Source organism: Phalangium opilio, unplaced genomic scaffold, assembly GCF_054372755.1.
Source record: "Phalangium opilio isolate 3A_F unplaced genomic scaffold, DU_Popi_V2 ptg000209l_1, whole genome shotgun sequence".
Taxonomy (NCBI): domain Eukaryota; kingdom Metazoa; phylum Arthropoda; class Arachnida; order Opiliones; family Phalangiidae; genus Phalangium; species Phalangium opilio.
In genome coordinates this window covers 4,095,139-4,114,155 of record NW_028324217.1, presented here as the reverse complement: position 1 = coordinate 4,114,155, position 19,017 = coordinate 4,095,139, and the positions used below count along the sequence as shown (strand labels likewise).

The window sequence follows — 19,017 nt, the reverse complement described above, 5'->3', positions numbered from 1 at the left end:
CATAACAATGATATAAGTAAAGCTGGGTTCAAAACATTATAATTGCAAGATAATTTAAAAGAATAGTTTCATTAGTTTTCGAGCCTCCACTTTATAGATGGGAACAAATTGAAACACTAGTGTTTGGTTATCGCATCCAACCGACAACTGGGGCGCTTTTACTTCTTTTAGTTCGAATATTGAATGAAACTTCCATGAGAAAAACAAGCGAACAAAAGGCAATAGCGATGGACCACAATTTGAATGTAGCTTCAAGATGATCCCATCTGACGACGTTATCCTTAATTTTGTCTTGACGTATTTTATCGCAAACCATAGCCGAATGGAAAAAGTGGTCCAAGTGGAATTTTATGTGTCCAGCTTGAATATACCTGATAATTCTATAAAAAAAAACCGTGGATTAAAGAAAGTTTGAAATGTAAGAACGTTCGTTAATTCCACGAAGAGAAGCAAACACCACATCCTTAGATGGCGTTGGCTTCCCTAGAAGAAATTAATGGTATGGTCTATTCCTATACCTTAGATTTAACTTTTCCCGAAATTCGGCACCATATTTATTAGTTAATGTTAAAGACATGGGAATCTGATTGATTTTTTCGGTACTTATGTGGTAATAACTTCCTTTCTCGCATTCCGTCATTGATATTGATATCAAAAAAAGGTTTTCAAAAAGTATCACGGATTTTCCCTGCTTAACGTTTAGCATTACATTTGGACCGTAAACCTCTGGAACCTTTTTTTTAATTCCATCACTGTATTTAGCAATTTGAGCTGATAGCTTCTTGTCAATTGTTGTTTTGGAGTTCTGAATATTTGCAGATAAAATGCTACGAATTAGTATGGCGGACTGCCGCCTCTGTGTGTTGGTGTCTCAGCAAGTAAAGTCCATAGAACAAAGGACTTACCACTATAGATCCCAGAATGAAAGGAGCGTCGAAAGTTATTATTTTCATATCAGGAATCTCTAATAAATCTCGGACAGTATCAATATTTTTGCTTAAAGTGTCAGATGAAAGTTGAGATTTATAAATACTAGCGTAAATATTATAGAACACAATTAGAAGAATCCACCACATTGCGAAGCAAATCCGAGATGCGTTCGAAAATGGAATCTTCTTGGTTGATGCAGCTAAAATTAGTTTTACATTATTAAAGAAAGAGTTACTGGGAAAATCACTAGGTGACGATACAGACGTTGGTAAAACGATGTCTTGACATAGATATAAATATGAGCAAGTGGTGTCTTTGTAAATATAGTTTGATTCCTCTCAAAAATAGATGACAAAACGAACAGCAAGGTAAAAGTTATAAGCAACGCTAAAATAGTCTGCAAAGGCATTATTTTTAAATTATGAACTGAAAAGGCGCGCTTATTAAATCATGGATATGAATAAGCACTATGGATTCTCAGCTAATCCAAAAATACTACCAGAAAATATGCGTTAAACCCGCGGATGTGAGACGCGGCTGTAAATCGAGGCGGAAAATGCCAGGTCACGTGGGGGATATCTACTAAGAGTCCTGAGTGACGAGTTTGAAATTTTGCCCACGCGCAGAGAGAAAAAATACGAATTTTCCTCTCTCTCAAAGGTTGGGGGGGGGGGATTGTTGGAAGTCATGTTTGTTTCTCTGCTGATCGGGCCCCTAAGCGAAATGCCTCGTGGAACGTATCAGATGTGAATCCATTATACGTTAATATTTATTCACATCAATTGTGAAAGCTTACCTTTGTGTCAAAAATAGTTAAAATTAAACAGATTTTGGGTTCGAGAGAAATGGACTTTCCAGAAAGTATTGACAAATGAGAGAACCAAACAGGGAATGAACTGAAAGAAAACTCACTGTCACCGAAGGTTCCAACAGGAACAAAAGAAATGTCAATCTCCTAAAATGAAAATAAAAAAGGTTCAAAAGGTTATGACTCTTTTTTTTTCATGTTTATTATCACAAAGTCAATTTATACCTTCGAATGAATCATTCCTTTAATCCCTGTCCATGTACCATTTTTCAATTGCATTCCCATGGGATATTTGTGATCCTTTGGTACTAGTTCAAAGCTGTAATTGGAAAAACTTATGAAACATCGCTTATGAACTTATGTTGCTTGATTCTTTCTGCATTTCAAGTATACCTAATGTTCATTGAAGTTGCGATGTAGTTGACCAGAAATGAAATAACCCCTTTAAACGAGTCATTGGTACACTCGGAAACCCACGGACTACCCTGTTAATTTACAAAGAATTTTACATCTGAAATAAAATCAACTCAATCAGTTAAATTCTATTTTAATTATTACCTTGTCTGTAATAAACGCTTTCATAACTGGCAATTTTTGAAGAGTCGTACAAAATTCCGTTCCTAAGAGCTAAGTGTTTGGAAGTAAAAGAAACTGAAGCTGTTGAATTAATGGTCCAATAGCGTTTAAGGGTCAAATTCATGATTCACATTTGTAGAAACCGAAAACTTGAATATATAAAGGTCCAGAATCGTACGTCTTATGATCGATATTGTTGTAAAGCTTTATAAAAGAATGCATGGGTCGTTTTTGGAACGAAGAAATCATAGTGTAAGTTCTGAAAATGCTTTCGAGAATATGGAATTAGCATGTTCAAGGCGTTGTTTATTATTACATGCAACAAAATTTTACATACAGCTTTAAGTAACATTTCTGGTTATGACCGAAGTATTGATTCCAAGAAATGTTTTTTGGTAAGCATACTCGCAGTTTCGACCTTACTGAAGTTTGGTTCTATACACAAATAACAAGACGACCCAAAGGCTCGTAATAATACCCACATCGTACCGTACTTAACAGGAGGGTACATAAAATTTATGTGAATAGCCCCTCGATGCGCTCCTTTTAACTGTGCTAAAATGATTACCCGTAATCCTTACTTCAATAAATTTATTTATGTTTTAATTGTAATAGTGCGACACAAAGAGAAATTTTGAGTGAGTAGCCCTTCGATGCGCTACGCTTATTATTGCTAAAATGATTACACACAAGTAACCCTTAATAGAAGAACGGAAAGTTTTAGTGATTGCCCCATCGATGATAGAGTTACCTTTAACAGTGCTAATATGATTACGTACTTAACGCTCAATTGATACACGTACAGAAAGTTTTAGTTTACAACGTACACTTATGCCGACACATAATTTTCGCATCTTATAAATTTCTACCATAAATTTATGGCCAGAAGCGTTTGGACGAGTAAGAATTCGGTAATACACCCAATAATTGTTTTATCCCGTTGCCTTAAGACCATTCTAAAAATAACGTCAGTAATTACTTGCTTTTACTTTAAAAATTTCCCTCGATTTCTTTGAATGTTAAAATAGGGGAGCGGTATTGAAAGCGTGAAATCGTATTTTCGACGGGGGAGAGAAATTTTAAAGGGAGAGTATATGGCTTAACCTTAGTATCACAATTCCCGCGTGCTTGAATCTAGTTTGGCCGTCTACCGCCGCGAGCGTCTCACGTTTTGGAGGGAAAATTCAGAAACCGGCAACTGAGGGACAACCGTTGAATATTCACTTTCGCAAAGTGAAGAATTTGGTTATCTCGATACTTCTAGTCCCTTATCTTACTTCTGGTAGAGCTGGTTTCAAAACATTATAATTGCAAGATAATTTAAAAAAATATTTTCATTTGTCTTCGAGCCGCCACTTTATAGATGGGGGCAAATCGAAACCTTGGTGTTTGGTTCTCGCATCCAACCGACAACTGTGGCTCTTTTACTTCGAATATTGAATGCAATTTCCGTGAGAAAAACAAGTGAACAAAAGGCAATTTCGATAGACCACAATTTGAATGTAGCTTCAAGATGATCCCATCTGACGACGTTATCTTTAATTTTATCTTGACGTATTTTGTCGCAAACCATGGCCGAATGAAAAAAGTGGTCCAAGTGGAATTTCATATGTCCAGCTTGAATATACCTTATAATTCTAAAGAAAAACGTGGATAAATAGTTTGAAATGTAACATCATTCATTAATTTCACGAAGAGAAGCAAACACTACAGTGCCGGGGGAGATTTCCCTCTCGCCAACCAAGAATTAGCGCTAGAGGCAGCGCGAGTCGGCTAGCCTCAGTCCACGTGTAGTGAACTCGGGTTCCGTCTGCCGTTGTCTCTTGGAGAGAGGGAAGTATCCTTAGATGGTGGCCTCCCGCCTGTGCGTTGGTTTCTCTAGAAGTAATTAATGGTATGGTCTATTCCTGTACCTTAGATTTAACATTTCCCGAAATTCGGCACCAAATTTGCTAGTTAACGTTAAAGACATGGGAAACTGATTAATTTTTTCGGTACTTATGTGGTAAAAATTTCCCTTCTTGCATTCGGTTTTCGATAACGATACCAAGAAAATGTTTTCAAAAAGTAAAACGGATTTTTCTAGCTTAACGCTAAGCATTGCATTTGGACTGTAAATTTCTGCAATGTTTTTCTTAATTCCATCACTGTATTTAGCAATTTGAGCTGATAGCTTCTTATCAATTGTTGTTTTGGAGTTCTGAATATTTGCAGTAAAAATATAATAAAATGCTACGTTAGGAAATTTGTTTTCACGCTGTTGGTTAGGCAACTCCTTTTCTCCGACATCCACAATTCCTATCTCCAGCTTCGGTTGTCAGCACGCGCAAAGCTAGGTCTCTATGTAATGTAGCTTTGTGCGTGCTGACTAGAGACGAACGAAATGCTTATGTTTTGGATTTAAATCTCGAGATTTTAGATCCAGAAAATGTATATTTCCTTCGTCTGTTGTCGGCAAGCACAAAGCTAAGTTACATAGAGACCTAGCTTTGCGCGTGCTGGCAACCGAAGTTGGAATAATAAAAATAAGCTGCCGTCAGTGATAGGGAGTTGCCTATCCATGGAACGAAGGACTTACTACGATAGATCCCAGAATGAAAGGGGCGTCTAAAGTTATTATTTTCATATCAGGAATCTCTAATAAATCTCCCACAGTATTAATATCTTTGCTTAAAGTGTCAGATGACAGTTTAGATTTATAAACACTGCCGTAAATATCATAGAACACAATCAGAAGAATCCACCACATAGCGAAGCAAATTCGAGATGCGTTTGAAAAAGGAATTTTCTTGGTTGATTCAGCTAGAATTAGTTACACATTATTTAAGAGTTACTGGGAAAATCAATATGTGACGATACACACGTTGGTAAAACGATGTCTTGACATAGATATAAATATGTGCCAGTGGTGTCTTTGTAAGCCTCGTTTGATTCCTCTCAAAAATAGATGACAAAACGAACAACAAGGTAAAAGTTATAAGCAACGCTAAAATGGTCTGCAAAGACATAGTTTTAAATTATGAATTGAAATGGTGCGCTTATGAAATCATGGATATGAATAAATACTATGCATTCTCAGCTAATCTAAAAAGACGACCAGCAAATAAACGTTACACCCGCGGATGTGAGACTGAGACGCGACTGTAAATCGAGGCGGAAATGGTCACGTTGGGGATATCTACGGAGAGTCCTGATTGGTGGGTTTGAATTTTCGCCCATGCGCAGAGAGAATAAATTCGAATTCCCTCTCACTCATAAGGTTGTGGGGGGGGGGGGTTTGGAAGCCATATTTGTTTCTCTGCCTAAGCGAAATTCTTCGTGGAAAGATAGAGACGGGAATCCATACATATTCATGATGAAAGCTTACCCTTGTGTCAAAAATAGTTAAAATTAAACAGATTTTGGGTGCGAGAGAAATGGACTTTCCAGAAAGTATTGACAAATGAGTGAACCAAACAGGGAACGAACTGAATGAAAACTCGCTGTTGCCGAAAGTTCCAACGGGAAGAAAAGCAATGTCAATCTCCTAAAATGAAAAAGGTTCCAAAGGTTTCCTACTCTTGTTCATTTTTATGTTTATTATCACAAAACAATTTAAACCTCCGATTGAATCATTCCTTTAATCCCTGTCCATGTACCATTTTTCAACTGCAATCCCATGGGATATTTGTAATCCTTGGGTACGAGTTGAAAGCTGTAATTTGAAAATAACATTATTGCTACATAAGTTTATAGGATATGTTACATAAGTATACACTTCGTAATGCTAGAGACAGCTCGAGCTAGTTCGAGGGAGAACGAATGAAGCGAGAATTGAAGTCCTACACTCGGTGGGTGTTAATTTTGCAGGACTTACATCTTCCTCTTTAGTCTGAACTTACTAAGCCCAAATTTGACAGCGCATCACCAGGCGTCTTCGCTTTACCTCGAATCTATGACCTACTTCAATAACTTCATGACAAACTCCAGTTTGTAACCACTGACAAACTCATGGACCTTATCTTATAAACTTATGTTGCTAGATTCTTTCAGTATTATAAGTATACCTAATGTTCATTGAAGTTGTGATGTAGTTGACCAGTAATGAAATAACCCCTTTAAACGAGTCATTGGTACACTCGGAAAACCAAGGGCTTCCCTGTTAATTTACAAAGATTTCAATATCTGATAAAAATTCAACTCATTCAATTAAATTCAGTTGATTTATTACCTTCTCTGTAATATACGCTTTCATAACTGACAAGTACTTGTAAAGCTCCTAAAACCTTTGTGGTTGTAGGTAAAACAAACTGAAGCTTTAAAGGATCAAACCAAGATCTCATTCACGTAAATGTGAACGAGATCTTGATCAAACTCATGATTTCACATTTATACAATATATACAATATATACAATATATACAATATATACAATATATAAAGGTGCAGAAGCATTTTATGATAGATATTCTTGTTGCCTTCTTCGTAACATACGCTTTGTTAACTTACAAAGTATTTGTAAAGCCATTAAAAAACCCGTTCCTAAAACCTAAGTGGTTGTAGGTAAAACAAACTGAAGCTGATGAATCAATAGCCCGCCCATTCCTTTTATGGATCTACTTCATGATTTCACATTTGCAGAAACTAAAACTCGAATATATAAAGGTCCAGAATCGTAAGTCTTATGATCGATATTGATGTTAAGCTTTAAAAAAATGTGCATGAGTCGTTTTTGGAACGAAGAAAGCACCGTGTAAGTTCTGAAAATGCTTTCGAGTATATGGAATTAGCATGTTCTATAGTGTTGTTTATTATTACCAGCATTGACCCTACAAAATTTTAAGTGACGTTTCTGCTTTTGACCGAAGTATTGATCCTAAGCAATGTTTTTTGGTAAACATACTATGAAATTTACACTCACAGTCTCGACACGCGAGCGACTTACTAAAGTTTGGTTCTATGCACAAATAAAAACGGTGACTGCAATTTTTGGTTCATAAGGTCAAGTGAAAATCAATACTGCCTGGCATTTAGAATTTAAATTATGTAAAAACAAGAAGGGATATCTAGTTTATTAGGGAGAAGGTTTAAGATGCCTAAGTATTCGCGCGCCATACTCCCAGTCCCCCTTTCAAAATACAAGGGGGGACGAAAGAGGAGGCCGGGCTATTTCGCCTCTCCTCAGTCGGAAAAATATCCAATTTTCGTCATTCGTGTCGCGTTGACGTGAGTTTTCAAGAACCAATGAGATGCTGGTTGTAATTTAGAGGCGGGGATTAACTCCGGACCTTCGTTTGGTTCGGACTGGATATTAAGCTGGAAATGTGGAGAATTTAAACTTCTCCCAGTAAACTAGATATCGCTTCTTGGTAAAAACTAAGATGATATTTTACAATAAAGTAATCATTTGCAATCCTGTTTCCGCTAATAAAAAACTAAGAGCCTCATCGCATACTACGATGTGGCTAAAAACAATATTAAAGTTCAAGAATGCGCTAGTTACATTTCATAATTGTTACAGTAAAATTTTGTTTTCGAAGTATCGTTATATGATAGGTGCTTCGCTGAAATCATCAGTTCTTTTTTAATGAACTAAGTATAGTAATTGATTGTACGTTCCAACAGCAAGACCAGTAAACACAATCCGGTTGCGATAAACCACAATTGAAAGGACGCTTCAAGATGGCTCCATCTGACAATTTGGTCACTTATTTTTACATTTCGCATTTTGTCGCAGACTACTGTCGAGTGCTTAAAACGGTTCATGTGATACTGAAGATGTCCTCCTTGAAAATACCTCGTAATTCTGAAAATAAATAAAATAATTAAAAGGTGCTCCAAAGAAGGCAACCGCGGATGGTTAAAAATTATTTGAAATACGTCACAAACAAGGTCCAAAAAATGGGTATTTAGTGAGACTTGGACACTTGACAACTTGTCCTCGTTTTAGCGAGATTAGAAGGCCAATTATCGGAAGTACAAGTCAAATTTTCCAAATAAAATTAACTAAGTTTTTCTTTCAACCACGCCTCTCTTTGGACACGTCACGTGCCTCTGACGTAGTCACGTATCAAATAATCTCTCAAGGCTTTATCTATGAAGGGATGTTCGCACTAGGTCTGTGGCTTGTTTACAGGTGGGACCCTTTAATATGCATAGAGGGGTTGTGGCTAGCCCCTATTTCAAATAATTTTACAAAACCCGTCACTGGCTTCTTTGGAGTCACTTAGAAGCATCAATTTAATTACCGCAGATTAAGATCTTCTCTGAATTTTGGTCCTAAAGATTTCGAGAAGGTAAATCCAACTGGAAACGGTTTGTACTCTTCAGTACTCGTATGAAAGAATCTTCCTCTCAGGCATTCTTCTTTAGATTTTGTAATCAAATTCAGGTTTTCAAAAATAATGACGGATTTTCCTTGAAGAACTTTTGACATTTGCTCCGGGGAGTACATTTCACTCACGAAGTGTTTGACTGCATTTTTCTGTTTCATTATACGGTTGTACAACTTCTTGTCAGTATCTGTTTTCGATCCCTAAATAGGTAAATAGTTTCAAAAATAGTTAATGAGACTTAACTCTGCAATGCAAAAGTATGGGTCTGCAGTAGGCGTGTTTAGTTCATAAGATGTTTCCATAAGTTTATCACTGGTTACTGGGAGCTTGTCATGAAGTGATTGAAGCGACGCCTGGCGAGGCGCTGTCAAACGCTTAGTACAGACTAAGTAAGAAGATGGACAGCTACGAATAGCAAACCCTACGCTACTCCGGAATCAAACATACTTTCTCCAAGGTGATACAATGTTTTACACTTACAGCGATAGACCCAAAGATAAACCGTGAATGTCGGGTGATAATTTCAATATTTGGTTGCAGTAACAACTCTTCTACATTATCAATTTCTTTGCTCAAAGTGCCAGATGACAGTTGAGATTTATAAATACCAGCGTACAGATTATAAAATATTATCAAAAGCATCCACCACAATAAGAAGCAAACACGGGATAGATTTGACAATGGAAGGTCTTTGCTGTTCGTGATCGCTGCAAGATTCGACAAGTTGATTTTTAGACCAATTTTAAAGAAACTGCGGGCGGGTAATAAAAATTATTTGAATCACGTCAGAGGCACGTGGTTCGCAATACGTGAAATGTCGCTGCAGCCAGGCGTAAATCAAGCCCTAGGTGTCCAGTCCTACGTCTCCATGTGGAGTCTTTGTATCTTGGTGTTCACGTGATGCCTGTGACGTATTTCAAATAGCTTTCACATATCCGCCAAGGTCGTCAATTATTTAGTTTGTCAATCAAATCTGTCCCCATAACGTACGTTGATAAAACGAGGTCTTGATGTAAATATAAGCAAGTTTGAAACGTTCTAAAGAAGAATTAGGCCTAGGTGTCTTTTTCTCGCAGACAGTTGAAATAATGAACAATGTAATACCGGTTAACAACCAGGCTAATAGACTCTAGAACAATAGACAATAGTAGTAGTACTTAACGTGTAAATAATTAGTCATACAATGAATACCATGTTGTCAAAAATTGTGACGATTAAACATAAAGGGTGCTCGACCGAAATAGACTTTCCAGAAAGTATGGTTAAGTGACTGAACGAAATTGGAAATGAACAACATGATAACTCGTCATCAGGGAAAATTCCAAGTGGTCTTAAACTGAAGTCAACTTCCTATAAATAAAATGGAAACTTCAAGAATAAATATCTTAATAGGAATAATTGTGTATCCACCATTTTCACTCAACGTATCTCGGCGGATTCTGTGGGAGGAGCGAGCTAGGCTAATCATTATATATGACGAATTTTACCCATCTAACTCGTTGTGCCTTGCTCCTTTGCTCCTTGCGTGCACCTAGGACTTCGCGTTGTTATTAACCAATGAAATTAAGACGTCAGAAAGACGCCATCAGAATTATTATGAGGCTTGACGGGTAGTAAGTTCTCAAGTCCGGAATACCCGCATAGAAATTAACATGGGATATTTGGGGGTTGCATAGTTTTGCCCCAGTGTCTTTCCATCTTAGTTACATCGATATGGTGTCTATTAAATGCACTATGATGGTTGGTATTTTGATATCTGCGCTACCCTAGGCAGAGAGCGACAAGAAATACATTCATTACCTTTGATTGTATCAGACCCTTCAATCCAGTCAAGGTTCCATTTTCCAATTTTTCACCCATTTGATATAAGTAATCCTTAACCACTAATTCAAAGCTATAGATATATTTGAAAATTAAAGACTGACACTGTAATTAACTTCATATATAGCACCGTGCTTACCTAATGTTCATAGAATTTTCGATATAGTCGGTGAAAAATCTGCCTAAGCCATTGAACGTATCATTTCCAAGTTCAGTTACCCAGGCACTACCCTGCAAAAGTAAGTGCTGTACACTTAGACTGGAAATACACAGAGGTAACACATACCAAAACAATGAAAGCATTCACAATGGTTCGCATATTTGAAGGGTATTGATAAAGCTGTAATAATTTTTTTGGTGACAGTCGAACCACAAAACTGTCATCAAATCACCAGAGACATCTTTGAAAAATATTGATTTACAAGGAAACTCTTATAACAGCCGCAATTAAAATTTTACAAAGTCAAACGTGAGGCAACGTGGTGCAATTACCATGTGAACTTCTTATGAGCGTTATGGCGTTCATATTATTGCAACGATTTCAAAGCCGTGGGAATAAAATTTCGTTGCCATGGTAATGTTTCTGATGTATATGCATGACAAGGTAAAATTAGTTTGAATTTATTTTTGCGTGCGTTAGAAAGACGTGTTTTTATCCTACATACAAACAAACTTCGAGTTGTTAGACCTACGTGCTATTGAAAGTCATGTTTGAAAATATCGGTCGAGCAATGTTTACGCTAATATATGCAAGACCTGATGTTATAAATGGTTTTCTACCTTTACCTAGGAAATCTATGGCTACTCGTTTTATGGCGGTCGCACCGTTTTATTTTTCACACCTGTGACCTATAGCCCCTTTTCGCACAATTTAGAATGGGCTTAAGGCGGTGTTTATTATTGAAAGTTACGTGTATTTCTCCACAAATCGAAAAAATTTTAAAAGCAAAAGAAAGTACTAGCTTCTGGTCACGTGGATATTACAATTATAACGTACGTAAATTTATTGAAGTAAGGATTAAGGGTTATATATTTTTATTTTTGTTAGGGCATCGAGGGGCTATTCACTCTGATTTTCTGTACTTCTTTTAAGGGGTATTTACGGGTATTTCGTTTTACCACTGTTAAAAAAGGTTCACGGGTAGTTGAGCGGTTTTCAAAAGAGCGTTTTGGAATAAAGCGGTTCCCAAAACAGCGGTTTGCAAAACCGCGTGGAAGCAAAATCGCGGTTGCTGTTTTCGCGTTTCTCAATACAGCGCTATTTCCCAAAACAGCGGTTGCTGCTTCCGCCCAAACTGTGATTGATAGGGAGGGAAATCTCTATTATATTAAGTATATAGAACAAAGAACAATATTATGCAAAAAGGCGTAATGTTATATCGGAAGTAAATATAAAATATAATTTTTTGGAAAAGGCATATTATTTTTGGGAAGTCAATGAAGATAAACAACAATATTTTGGAAAAGGCGTACGAAACAACGCTCAAGATATAAACGCTGTAATCAAAATGAGCTGTAATGGCTGTAATGGCAAAAAAGCCGTTTTGGACAATGCTGTTTTGATAACACGCCCAATCGATAACATACCGTTAAAAATACGCATCGTGGGGCTACTCACTCACGTTTTCCGTTCGTGTCACACTATTATAAATATAGCAGTGGTAAAAAAATTGTAGTAATAATTTTAGAACAGTTAAAGGAAGGTAGCGCGTCGAGGGGCAATTCACTCAAATATTCTGTACTCCTGTTTAGTACGGTACGATGTGGCTACTATTACGAGCCCTTGGGCCGTCTTGTTCATAACGCATTTCCGCACATATTTAACTTTAAAATCAATCTAATTATTTTTTAAAATACCTTCAAATTAAATATCGGTTGAAATTCTTTATAAGTTTTATTTAAATTAATTTAAAAATTCAGAGAATCGAGACAAAGAAATCCTAGTGGCTTATCGTCAATTAAAAATATCCCGATACCATGCAAGTCCGACTTATGAATATTACATTACCTAATCCTGGAGATTTCCTACAAAAATGTCGCGTTCCGATTAAATCTAGTATCTAAATTTACATTTACATAAAACTGTGAATAATTAAAAAAATATATCACCCTAAAACCATTCTCAAACTAATAAGTTAACAAAATCATACAAGATTGCAAACCCAGTTCTCTTGTTGTTGTTAAAACTACATTTAGTTTTCGTTCAACTTCCTGCAAAAGGACCAGGAACATGCCCACTTGCTTCTTGTTCACCAGGAGCAGTAGCCACAGTGACATGTCCACTTGCTCCTGATTCATCAAGAACAGCCTCACCAGATACATATCCACTTGGTCCTGATTCATAAAGATCAACCTCACCATCGACAACCATACTTGGTCCTGGTTGTGGTCCATACTCAGTTTCGGAACTTTTGGCGATAATATCAGTCACTATTTTCTCCAAGTCAAGTTCTGGTTTAGTAAGGTCATCTTTGGAAATTTGCGGTAGAGGAAGTAGCAAACTCTTGGGTAATCTTTGAGGAATTATTGGCCCATTCCGGATGAATTGACTCTGAAGAATTTCATTGGGGGTAAACCTAGATTTCGGTTCCTTTATTAGAAGTTTCCACATCAATTCCAGGACTGGCGGAGTCATGGTTTTAAGCTTTGGAATTTCAAGATCGACGTTCAGTATGGCACATGCTATGACTAAGTAATTGTTGCCAAGAAACGGGTTCTTTCCAGTCATAAGTTCGAATCTGAAAATTGATGAAAATCATACTGGGTATTTTTGATAATTCTGCTATAAAGTAAAGTGTGCGTTCTAGGGTCAAACTGAAAGGCAAGTGTCAACAGTACATATTGACTTACAAAATACACCCAGTCGCCCACATATCAGCTGGAAAACTGTGTCCCTCTTCGGACACTATTTCCGGAGGCATATAGATTGGTGTACCAGATATGGCACTGTTAAGAAGCACAAAATAGTATTAAACTTGATTAGTTTAAGCATAAGATATGTTCCATGAGTTTAATAATAATAATAATAATAATCTAAGCTTGGTCTAGGAAGGGATGTCCACACTAAGTCAACTCGCGACTTATTTACAGGTGGGCCCCTTTACAATGCATAGAGGGGTGGTGGCTAGCCCCTATGCCACAGCTAACCTACAGCGCCCTATACTAACTATTACCGTTAACCTCAGCAAGTTTTGATGGAAAGGAGAAACCGGGTTAGACCGCGGAGGAAAACTCCTCTTAACAAGCGGGGAGAGAACTTGCAAACTCTACGCAGAAGGATTTGTTCCCAGATTTTCACCCGGTGCCACAGTCCGGGATCGAACCCGGGATCCTCTTGCTGCGAGGCGAAAGCGCTAACCGCTACGCCACCCCACCTTCTACTGGTTACAAACTGGAGCTTGTAATTTTGAAGTGATTGAAGTAGGTCATAGATTCAGGGTAAAGCGACGTACGCCTGTTGAGGCGCTGCTGTCAAATTTGGGCTTAGTAAGTTCAGACTAAATAGGACCTAGATGGAACTTGGTCCTGCAAAATTAATTAACCGAGTGTAGGACTTCAATTCTCGCTTCCGTCGTTCCCGAACTAGCTCCCAGTAACTCTCAAGCTTTAAAAGTATAGGTAGTGTCATACTTATGGAATATATCTCATAAACTTATGGTTCAAGTTATATTATAACGGTTAAAAGCCTTCATACTACGATATCTCGTCAATATCTTTCAACTCATTGGCAAATCCAAAGTCACCTATTTTCAGCACCATGTTTTTGTCAATGAAGAGATTTTTTGGTTTCAAATCTCTGTGAATCACAAGATTTTGGTGCAAGTACTGACAACCAAGGGTGAGTTGCCGAATGTAGTATCTAGACTCGATCACCGAAAATCTAACTCTTTTCTTTAAAACGGCGCTTAAGCTCTGAAAAGTAATTAAGATAATATCCTTAAACAGGTTTTACTATGAAGTTTGAACAAACATTGGCTTACTCCGTGTACGCAAGGCTCCATTGAAAGGTACAGGAACTTTTCGTCCTCAGCGGCCCAGAATAACCTGACAATGTTTTGGTGAAGCAATGGTTTCTGAATGTTTGCTTCTTTTATTGCCTACAGTAAGTTAAATTACACTTAACAAGTTTTGCATTGATAATAGGTCTAACAAGTTGGGAAACTAAAATAAACCTCTCCAAGTCGGGACGAGAAGTATCAACAAAGAGGTTTTTATAAATAATTGTTGTAAATTTAGGGTAAATGATAAGAAAAGCTGCGATTATGTGAACCTTTGGTGGAAGCCCTGCCATTGGGAGAGGTTAGACGTTTCTCGTAACCCCAGCCAATAGCCGCGTACATCTTAACCCTAACGATGATAATGCAGTAGAAGCCAATATTGCTTTCTGTGAACTGCGAACACTGTCACGTTTACTCCGATTTTCCAACTGCGAACGTGGTTACACACACACACACACCCACCCACACACACACACACACACACACACACAGACAGAAACGTCCAGAGTAATACCTCTCCTTGACGTCATAGTCACTCGTAGAAGTAAAAACATACTTGTTCAGTGATTAAGTTGTCTTTCCTATCAGGGTTATGCTTGCGAATCACTTTCACTGCGTAACTGATATTGGTGTTGGCATGGTGTTGGTTTCCAAGTATTCGTAACAATTACCAAAACGTCCCTAAAAACATGTATGTCAAAGTCAGTAGACAAAATGTAATAACCAAAAATAATTATTGCACATGTCGAATTCCTTACTTTCCCGAAAAACGCAATTAACTTATAATAATTTTCCTTGCGCTGTATTCCTTTCGGAATATCACTATCGATGACAATGGGCTGTTCACTACCACGGGCAACAGTGTCTAAACCGGTGGATTCCGTTGTTGCAAGCCTACGTTTCTTAGCACCGGTAGCCATTTCGAAAGGGCTTGCTTGATGACTTCAATGTCAACTTCTAAAGTCAAGTTCCTGAACGATTATGTGGCAATCATTAAGGTCACCTTCGTAGTTGAAAAGATTAAAATTTTTCCTTTTTTTTAAGCAGCATTTCAAATAATTATTTTTTAAAACATATCAATAAAACTTTTTAGACTTAAATTCACGCAGAGCGAATTGCAAATTGAAATGTTGTAGATAAAAATAAATGTTGTCCTTGAGCGCCGCCTTGGGTTTTCCCAATAGGGAAGGGAACCATGGTGGCTCAAGGACTATTCTACTCTCGATTGTTATGTTCAAACTAATCGGTTATATGAAGCCTATTAGTATTTTTTGCAGCGCATGGGCCAAGTGGTGTTTATTCTTTAAATCGTGCCACCCAATGTCACCCGGGGACAATATGTTATTTTTTGCATCAAATAGAGTCATAAAATGCGCTTGTGTGAAATTCATAGCGTTATCATCCGGCAGAAGTCGTTCCTTACTGCGTTCAAGCAAAGCCACGTGACATTGCCCAATTACTACTCAAGGAAATAGAAACACTACCGCGTTGTACATCCCTTGTACAAATTAGCACTTTCTTCAGTGGATCCCTCAAAATGGGACCATAGTTTGATTTTAAGACTCGTTCCACGTTTAGTAACCCTAGGCAAACTAGAAACATCTCCCACGTATTCTTTTACCTCCCTGATGATATTTTTTAAAATAATTAATCCTCACAAATGTATTTATTACCTATTTACTAATTAAATAATTAATATCCATATTCTTTGTCTAATATTTTTAAATATACTCTTTGTCTAATTACTTTCTAAAATATACCCGAATTACACCTGGATTCAAATCCTTAAAAGTTTTATTGAGATTTAGAAATCAAAATTGATTTTCGTCATTTAAATACATTCCGATTCAACCTATGTTCAAGTATCGTCTGTGTTATAAATATTAAATTATCCATTCAATAAACAGATACTAAATAGAATAGATTTTAAATTTCTACAAGACACTTCACGTAAAGTTCTGAGCAGTTAATAAATATCATCTCATTCATAACCTCCGCAACCACACAACCTGCCGATGCAACAAAACATCCCCATCATACAAGATCCCCTTCTTGCATCATGGCGCGTTGACGACGATAAAACAACTCTGGGTTCCTGTTCAGCTCCTGGATCCGCACCAGGGACATACCGAGCTTCACCCGGTTCAGCAGCATTATCGAAGTCTTGACTCAATGCTGAAAAATTTTCTTGTTGATCACAGTAACTTTGTCTACGAGCTTCTCGTTTCGGCCATTTGGCAATAATCGATTCGACTAGTTCCTCCGACGTAATTTCAACTTCTTTGCCATCATCGTCAAGTTCGGGTTTGGATAGACTAGATAGTAAAATGCTGGGTAATCTCTCAGGAATCATTGGTCCTTTGCAGATAAAGGCGCTCTGGAGGATTTCACGATAAGTAAATCTATAGTTCGGGTTCCTATGTAGAAGTTTGGCAATTAAGTACACTGCATCCTGGGGTATATCGACCGATATCGATTCTGGAATCGTAAGTTCCTGAAATTTGAGTATTTCTTCTTTCGCGCTTTCAAAATTGGAATGGAAAAATAGGTTTTTTCCTAACAAAAGCTCGTATCTGATAAATAATTAAAAGTATTTGAATAACTTTACAAGATAAGGTAAGTGAAATAATATCATCACTTACATTATACAGCCGACTGCCCACATATCTACTTCAAAACTATATCCCTCTTCCGCTAACATTTCTGGAGCCATATAGCTTGGTGTACCGCATATGCCACTGTTACAAAGCATAAATACTGTTAAACTTGATTAGTTCAAGCATAAGTTTATAAGATATTTTCCTTCCATAAGTAGGACACTTATACTATATACTTTGTAATGCTAAAGACTTATAGCTCGAGCTAATTCGAGAATTGAAGTCCTACACTCGGTTTCGTAGTCTATCTTCCTATTTAGTCTGTACTAAGACTTTGACAGCGCCTGAAAAGGCGTCGCTTTACACTGAATCTATGACCTACGTCACTTCATTACAAGCTCTCAGTAACAAGTGACAAACACATGGCACATATCTTATGAAGTTATGGTTCAAATTATGATGAGTTAACGTTTTCATACTGTGAAACATGGGTAAAGTCTTTCAACCTCTTGGCAAGTCCGAAATCGCCAATTTTCAACACCACGTTACTGTCAATAAAGAGATTTCTTAGTTTCAAATCTCTATGGATCAAGAGGTTTCGGCGCAAGTACTCGCAACCGGCAGCGAGTTGTCGAAGGTAGTATCTGGACTCAATGGCCGTCAACCGATGCCTAATCTTTATAACATCGTACAGGCTCTGAAAAAATATCTTGTTAGTAAACTGTTGTTTTTAAATGGATGTGCAATGTGTTATGTAGCGGACGGAGCCTATATCAAGCTTATCATCCATGAAAAAGTTTGAAATATTACACTTTTACCCCGTGTATACAAGGCTCCATGAAAAGGTACACAAAGTGTGGATCATCGAAAGCCCAGAATAACTTCACAATATTTTGGTGTTCCAATGGTTTCTGAATGTCTGCTTCTTTAAATGCCTACAAAAGTTAATAAATAGACCTTCATAAATTAGGCAGTAGGCCTATAACTATTTTATAAATAAGATATGTTGGCCATAAGTTTGTCACTGGTTATAAACTGAAGATTGTCATGAAGTGATGGAAGTAGGTCATAGATTAGAGGTAAAGCGACGCCTGGTGAGGCGCTGTCAAAGGCTTAGTAATGCAGACTAAATAGGACTTAGATGGACTACAAAATTCGCCGAGTGTAGTCAATTCTCGCCTGTCGTTCTCGAACTAGCTCTCAGTATAAGAAGTGTCATACTTATGGAACATAACTTATAAACTTATGTTCTAACATACGTGATACTGTATTGTTAAGAAATCTTTCTTATTCATCGTGTCGTTTTTCTGTGGCTCTTCAGTTCTATTCTTTCGAAACACTTTCGCGGCATATTTCATATCTGTGTTGCTATCCTTGTACTCATAACAGTTTCCATAAGTTCCCTAAATAATTTTAAAGACAACTTAAATGTTAAGTAATAAACCAAATCAGGGGTAAAATTCTCACCTTGCCGAAGTATCCAATTAGCTTCAATATGCAATTCTCGTGAAGTATTTCTTTTGGTATGTCACTGTCGCCAGGAGGTGGGTTTCGACTACCATGTACGACAATATCTAAAACCGCTTTACTTTCCTCAAAGTATTCATTAGCCGTTTCAGTATTCGTTGCCGTAGTAGTAGCTTTCGCAGTAGCCATTTGTAAGAGATTTCCTTCTGAATTCAGTGTCAACCTCTTTAGTCGCGGTGCAAAACGTTTTCTGATTAAACTCATTTTTGAGACTACAAAGGTTACCTTCGTAGTTGTAAAGATTAGGCATAGTTTTTTACTAGACGCAAAATTTTAAAGAATTATTTTTTTTTTCAAATTATTTAATGAAATATTGTAGACATTAATTCACAGAGGACAAAGATAAAAAAATTAAAGAGGTGTTTAGATAAGTCTTTGAGTGTCTTGGTTTCTCCCAAGAGGCTCAAGAACTATAGCTAATTTATATGGCATTGTTCGAGTGTTTAA

At 37.2% G+C, this 19,017-nt stretch overlaps 5 protein-coding genes across 5 annotated transcripts; all 5 read right to left on the bottom strand.

Moving 5' to 3' along the window:
• Nucleotides 1-127: 127 nt before the first annotated feature.
• Nucleotides 128-2,252, bottom strand: LOC149618498 (uncharacterized). Its single transcript, XM_089854491.1, has 7 exons — nucleotides 2,132-2,252; nucleotides 1,964-2,057; nucleotides 1,727-1,885; nucleotides 1,195-1,327; nucleotides 906-1,129; nucleotides 519-805; nucleotides 128-380 (listed from the first exon to the last, which is right to left on the bottom strand). The coding sequence occupies exons 1-7, from the start codon at nucleotides 2,140-2,142 to the stop codon at nucleotides 128-130; spliced, it is 1,161 nt and encodes a 386-aa protein (XP_089710617.1). The 5' UTR covers nucleotides 2,143-2,252.
• Nucleotides 2,253-2,657: 405 nt separating this feature from the next.
• Nucleotides 2,658-4,943, bottom strand: LOC149618497 (uncharacterized). The gene is made up of 3 exons (XM_089855232.1): nucleotides 4,893-4,943; nucleotides 4,228-4,514; nucleotides 2,658-3,951 (listed from the first exon to the last, which is right to left on the bottom strand). The coding sequence occupies exons 1-3, from the start codon at nucleotides 4,938-4,940 to the stop codon at nucleotides 3,672-3,674; spliced, it is 615 nt and encodes a 204-aa protein (XP_089711358.1). The 5' UTR covers nucleotides 4,941-4,943; the 3' UTR covers nucleotides 2,658-3,671.
• Nucleotides 4,944-7,103: 2,160 nt separating this feature from the next.
• Nucleotides 7,104-9,938, bottom strand: LOC149618496 (uncharacterized). Its single transcript, XM_089855213.1, has 5 exons — nucleotides 9,819-9,938; nucleotides 9,618-9,756; nucleotides 9,108-9,334; nucleotides 8,541-8,827; nucleotides 7,104-8,098 (listed from the first exon to the last, which is right to left on the bottom strand). The coding sequence occupies exons 1-5, from the start codon at nucleotides 9,819-9,821 to the stop codon at nucleotides 7,885-7,887; spliced, it is 870 nt and encodes a 289-aa protein (XP_089711339.1). The 5' UTR covers nucleotides 9,822-9,938; the 3' UTR covers nucleotides 7,104-7,884.
• Nucleotides 9,939-12,394: 2,456 nt separating this feature from the next.
• On the bottom strand, nucleotides 12,395-15,070 carry LOC149618495 (serine/threonine-protein kinase PLK1-like). The gene is made up of 5 exons (XM_089854217.1): nucleotides 15,003-15,070; nucleotides 14,429-14,545; nucleotides 14,143-14,360; nucleotides 13,299-13,394; nucleotides 12,395-13,186 (listed from the first exon to the last, which is right to left on the bottom strand). The coding sequence occupies exons 2-5, from the start codon at nucleotides 14,447-14,449 to the stop codon at nucleotides 12,652-12,654; spliced, it is 870 nt and encodes a 289-aa protein (XP_089710343.1). The 5' UTR covers nucleotides 14,450-14,545; nucleotides 15,003-15,070; the 3' UTR covers nucleotides 12,395-12,651.
• A 1,160-nt stretch (nucleotides 15,071-16,230) lies between these two features.
• Nucleotides 16,231-18,756, bottom strand: LOC149618494 (serine/threonine-protein kinase PLK1-like). Its single transcript, XM_089855069.1, has 6 exons — nucleotides 18,511-18,756; nucleotides 18,303-18,446; nucleotides 17,862-17,978; nucleotides 17,523-17,740; nucleotides 17,089-17,184; nucleotides 16,231-17,019 (listed from the first exon to the last, which is right to left on the bottom strand). Exons 1-6 carry the CDS (start codon nucleotides 18,697-18,699, stop codon nucleotides 16,428-16,430), a joined length of 1,356 nt encoding a protein of 451 aa, XP_089711195.1. The 5' UTR covers nucleotides 18,700-18,756; the 3' UTR covers nucleotides 16,231-16,427.
• Nucleotides 18,757-19,017: the final 261 nt, after the last annotated feature.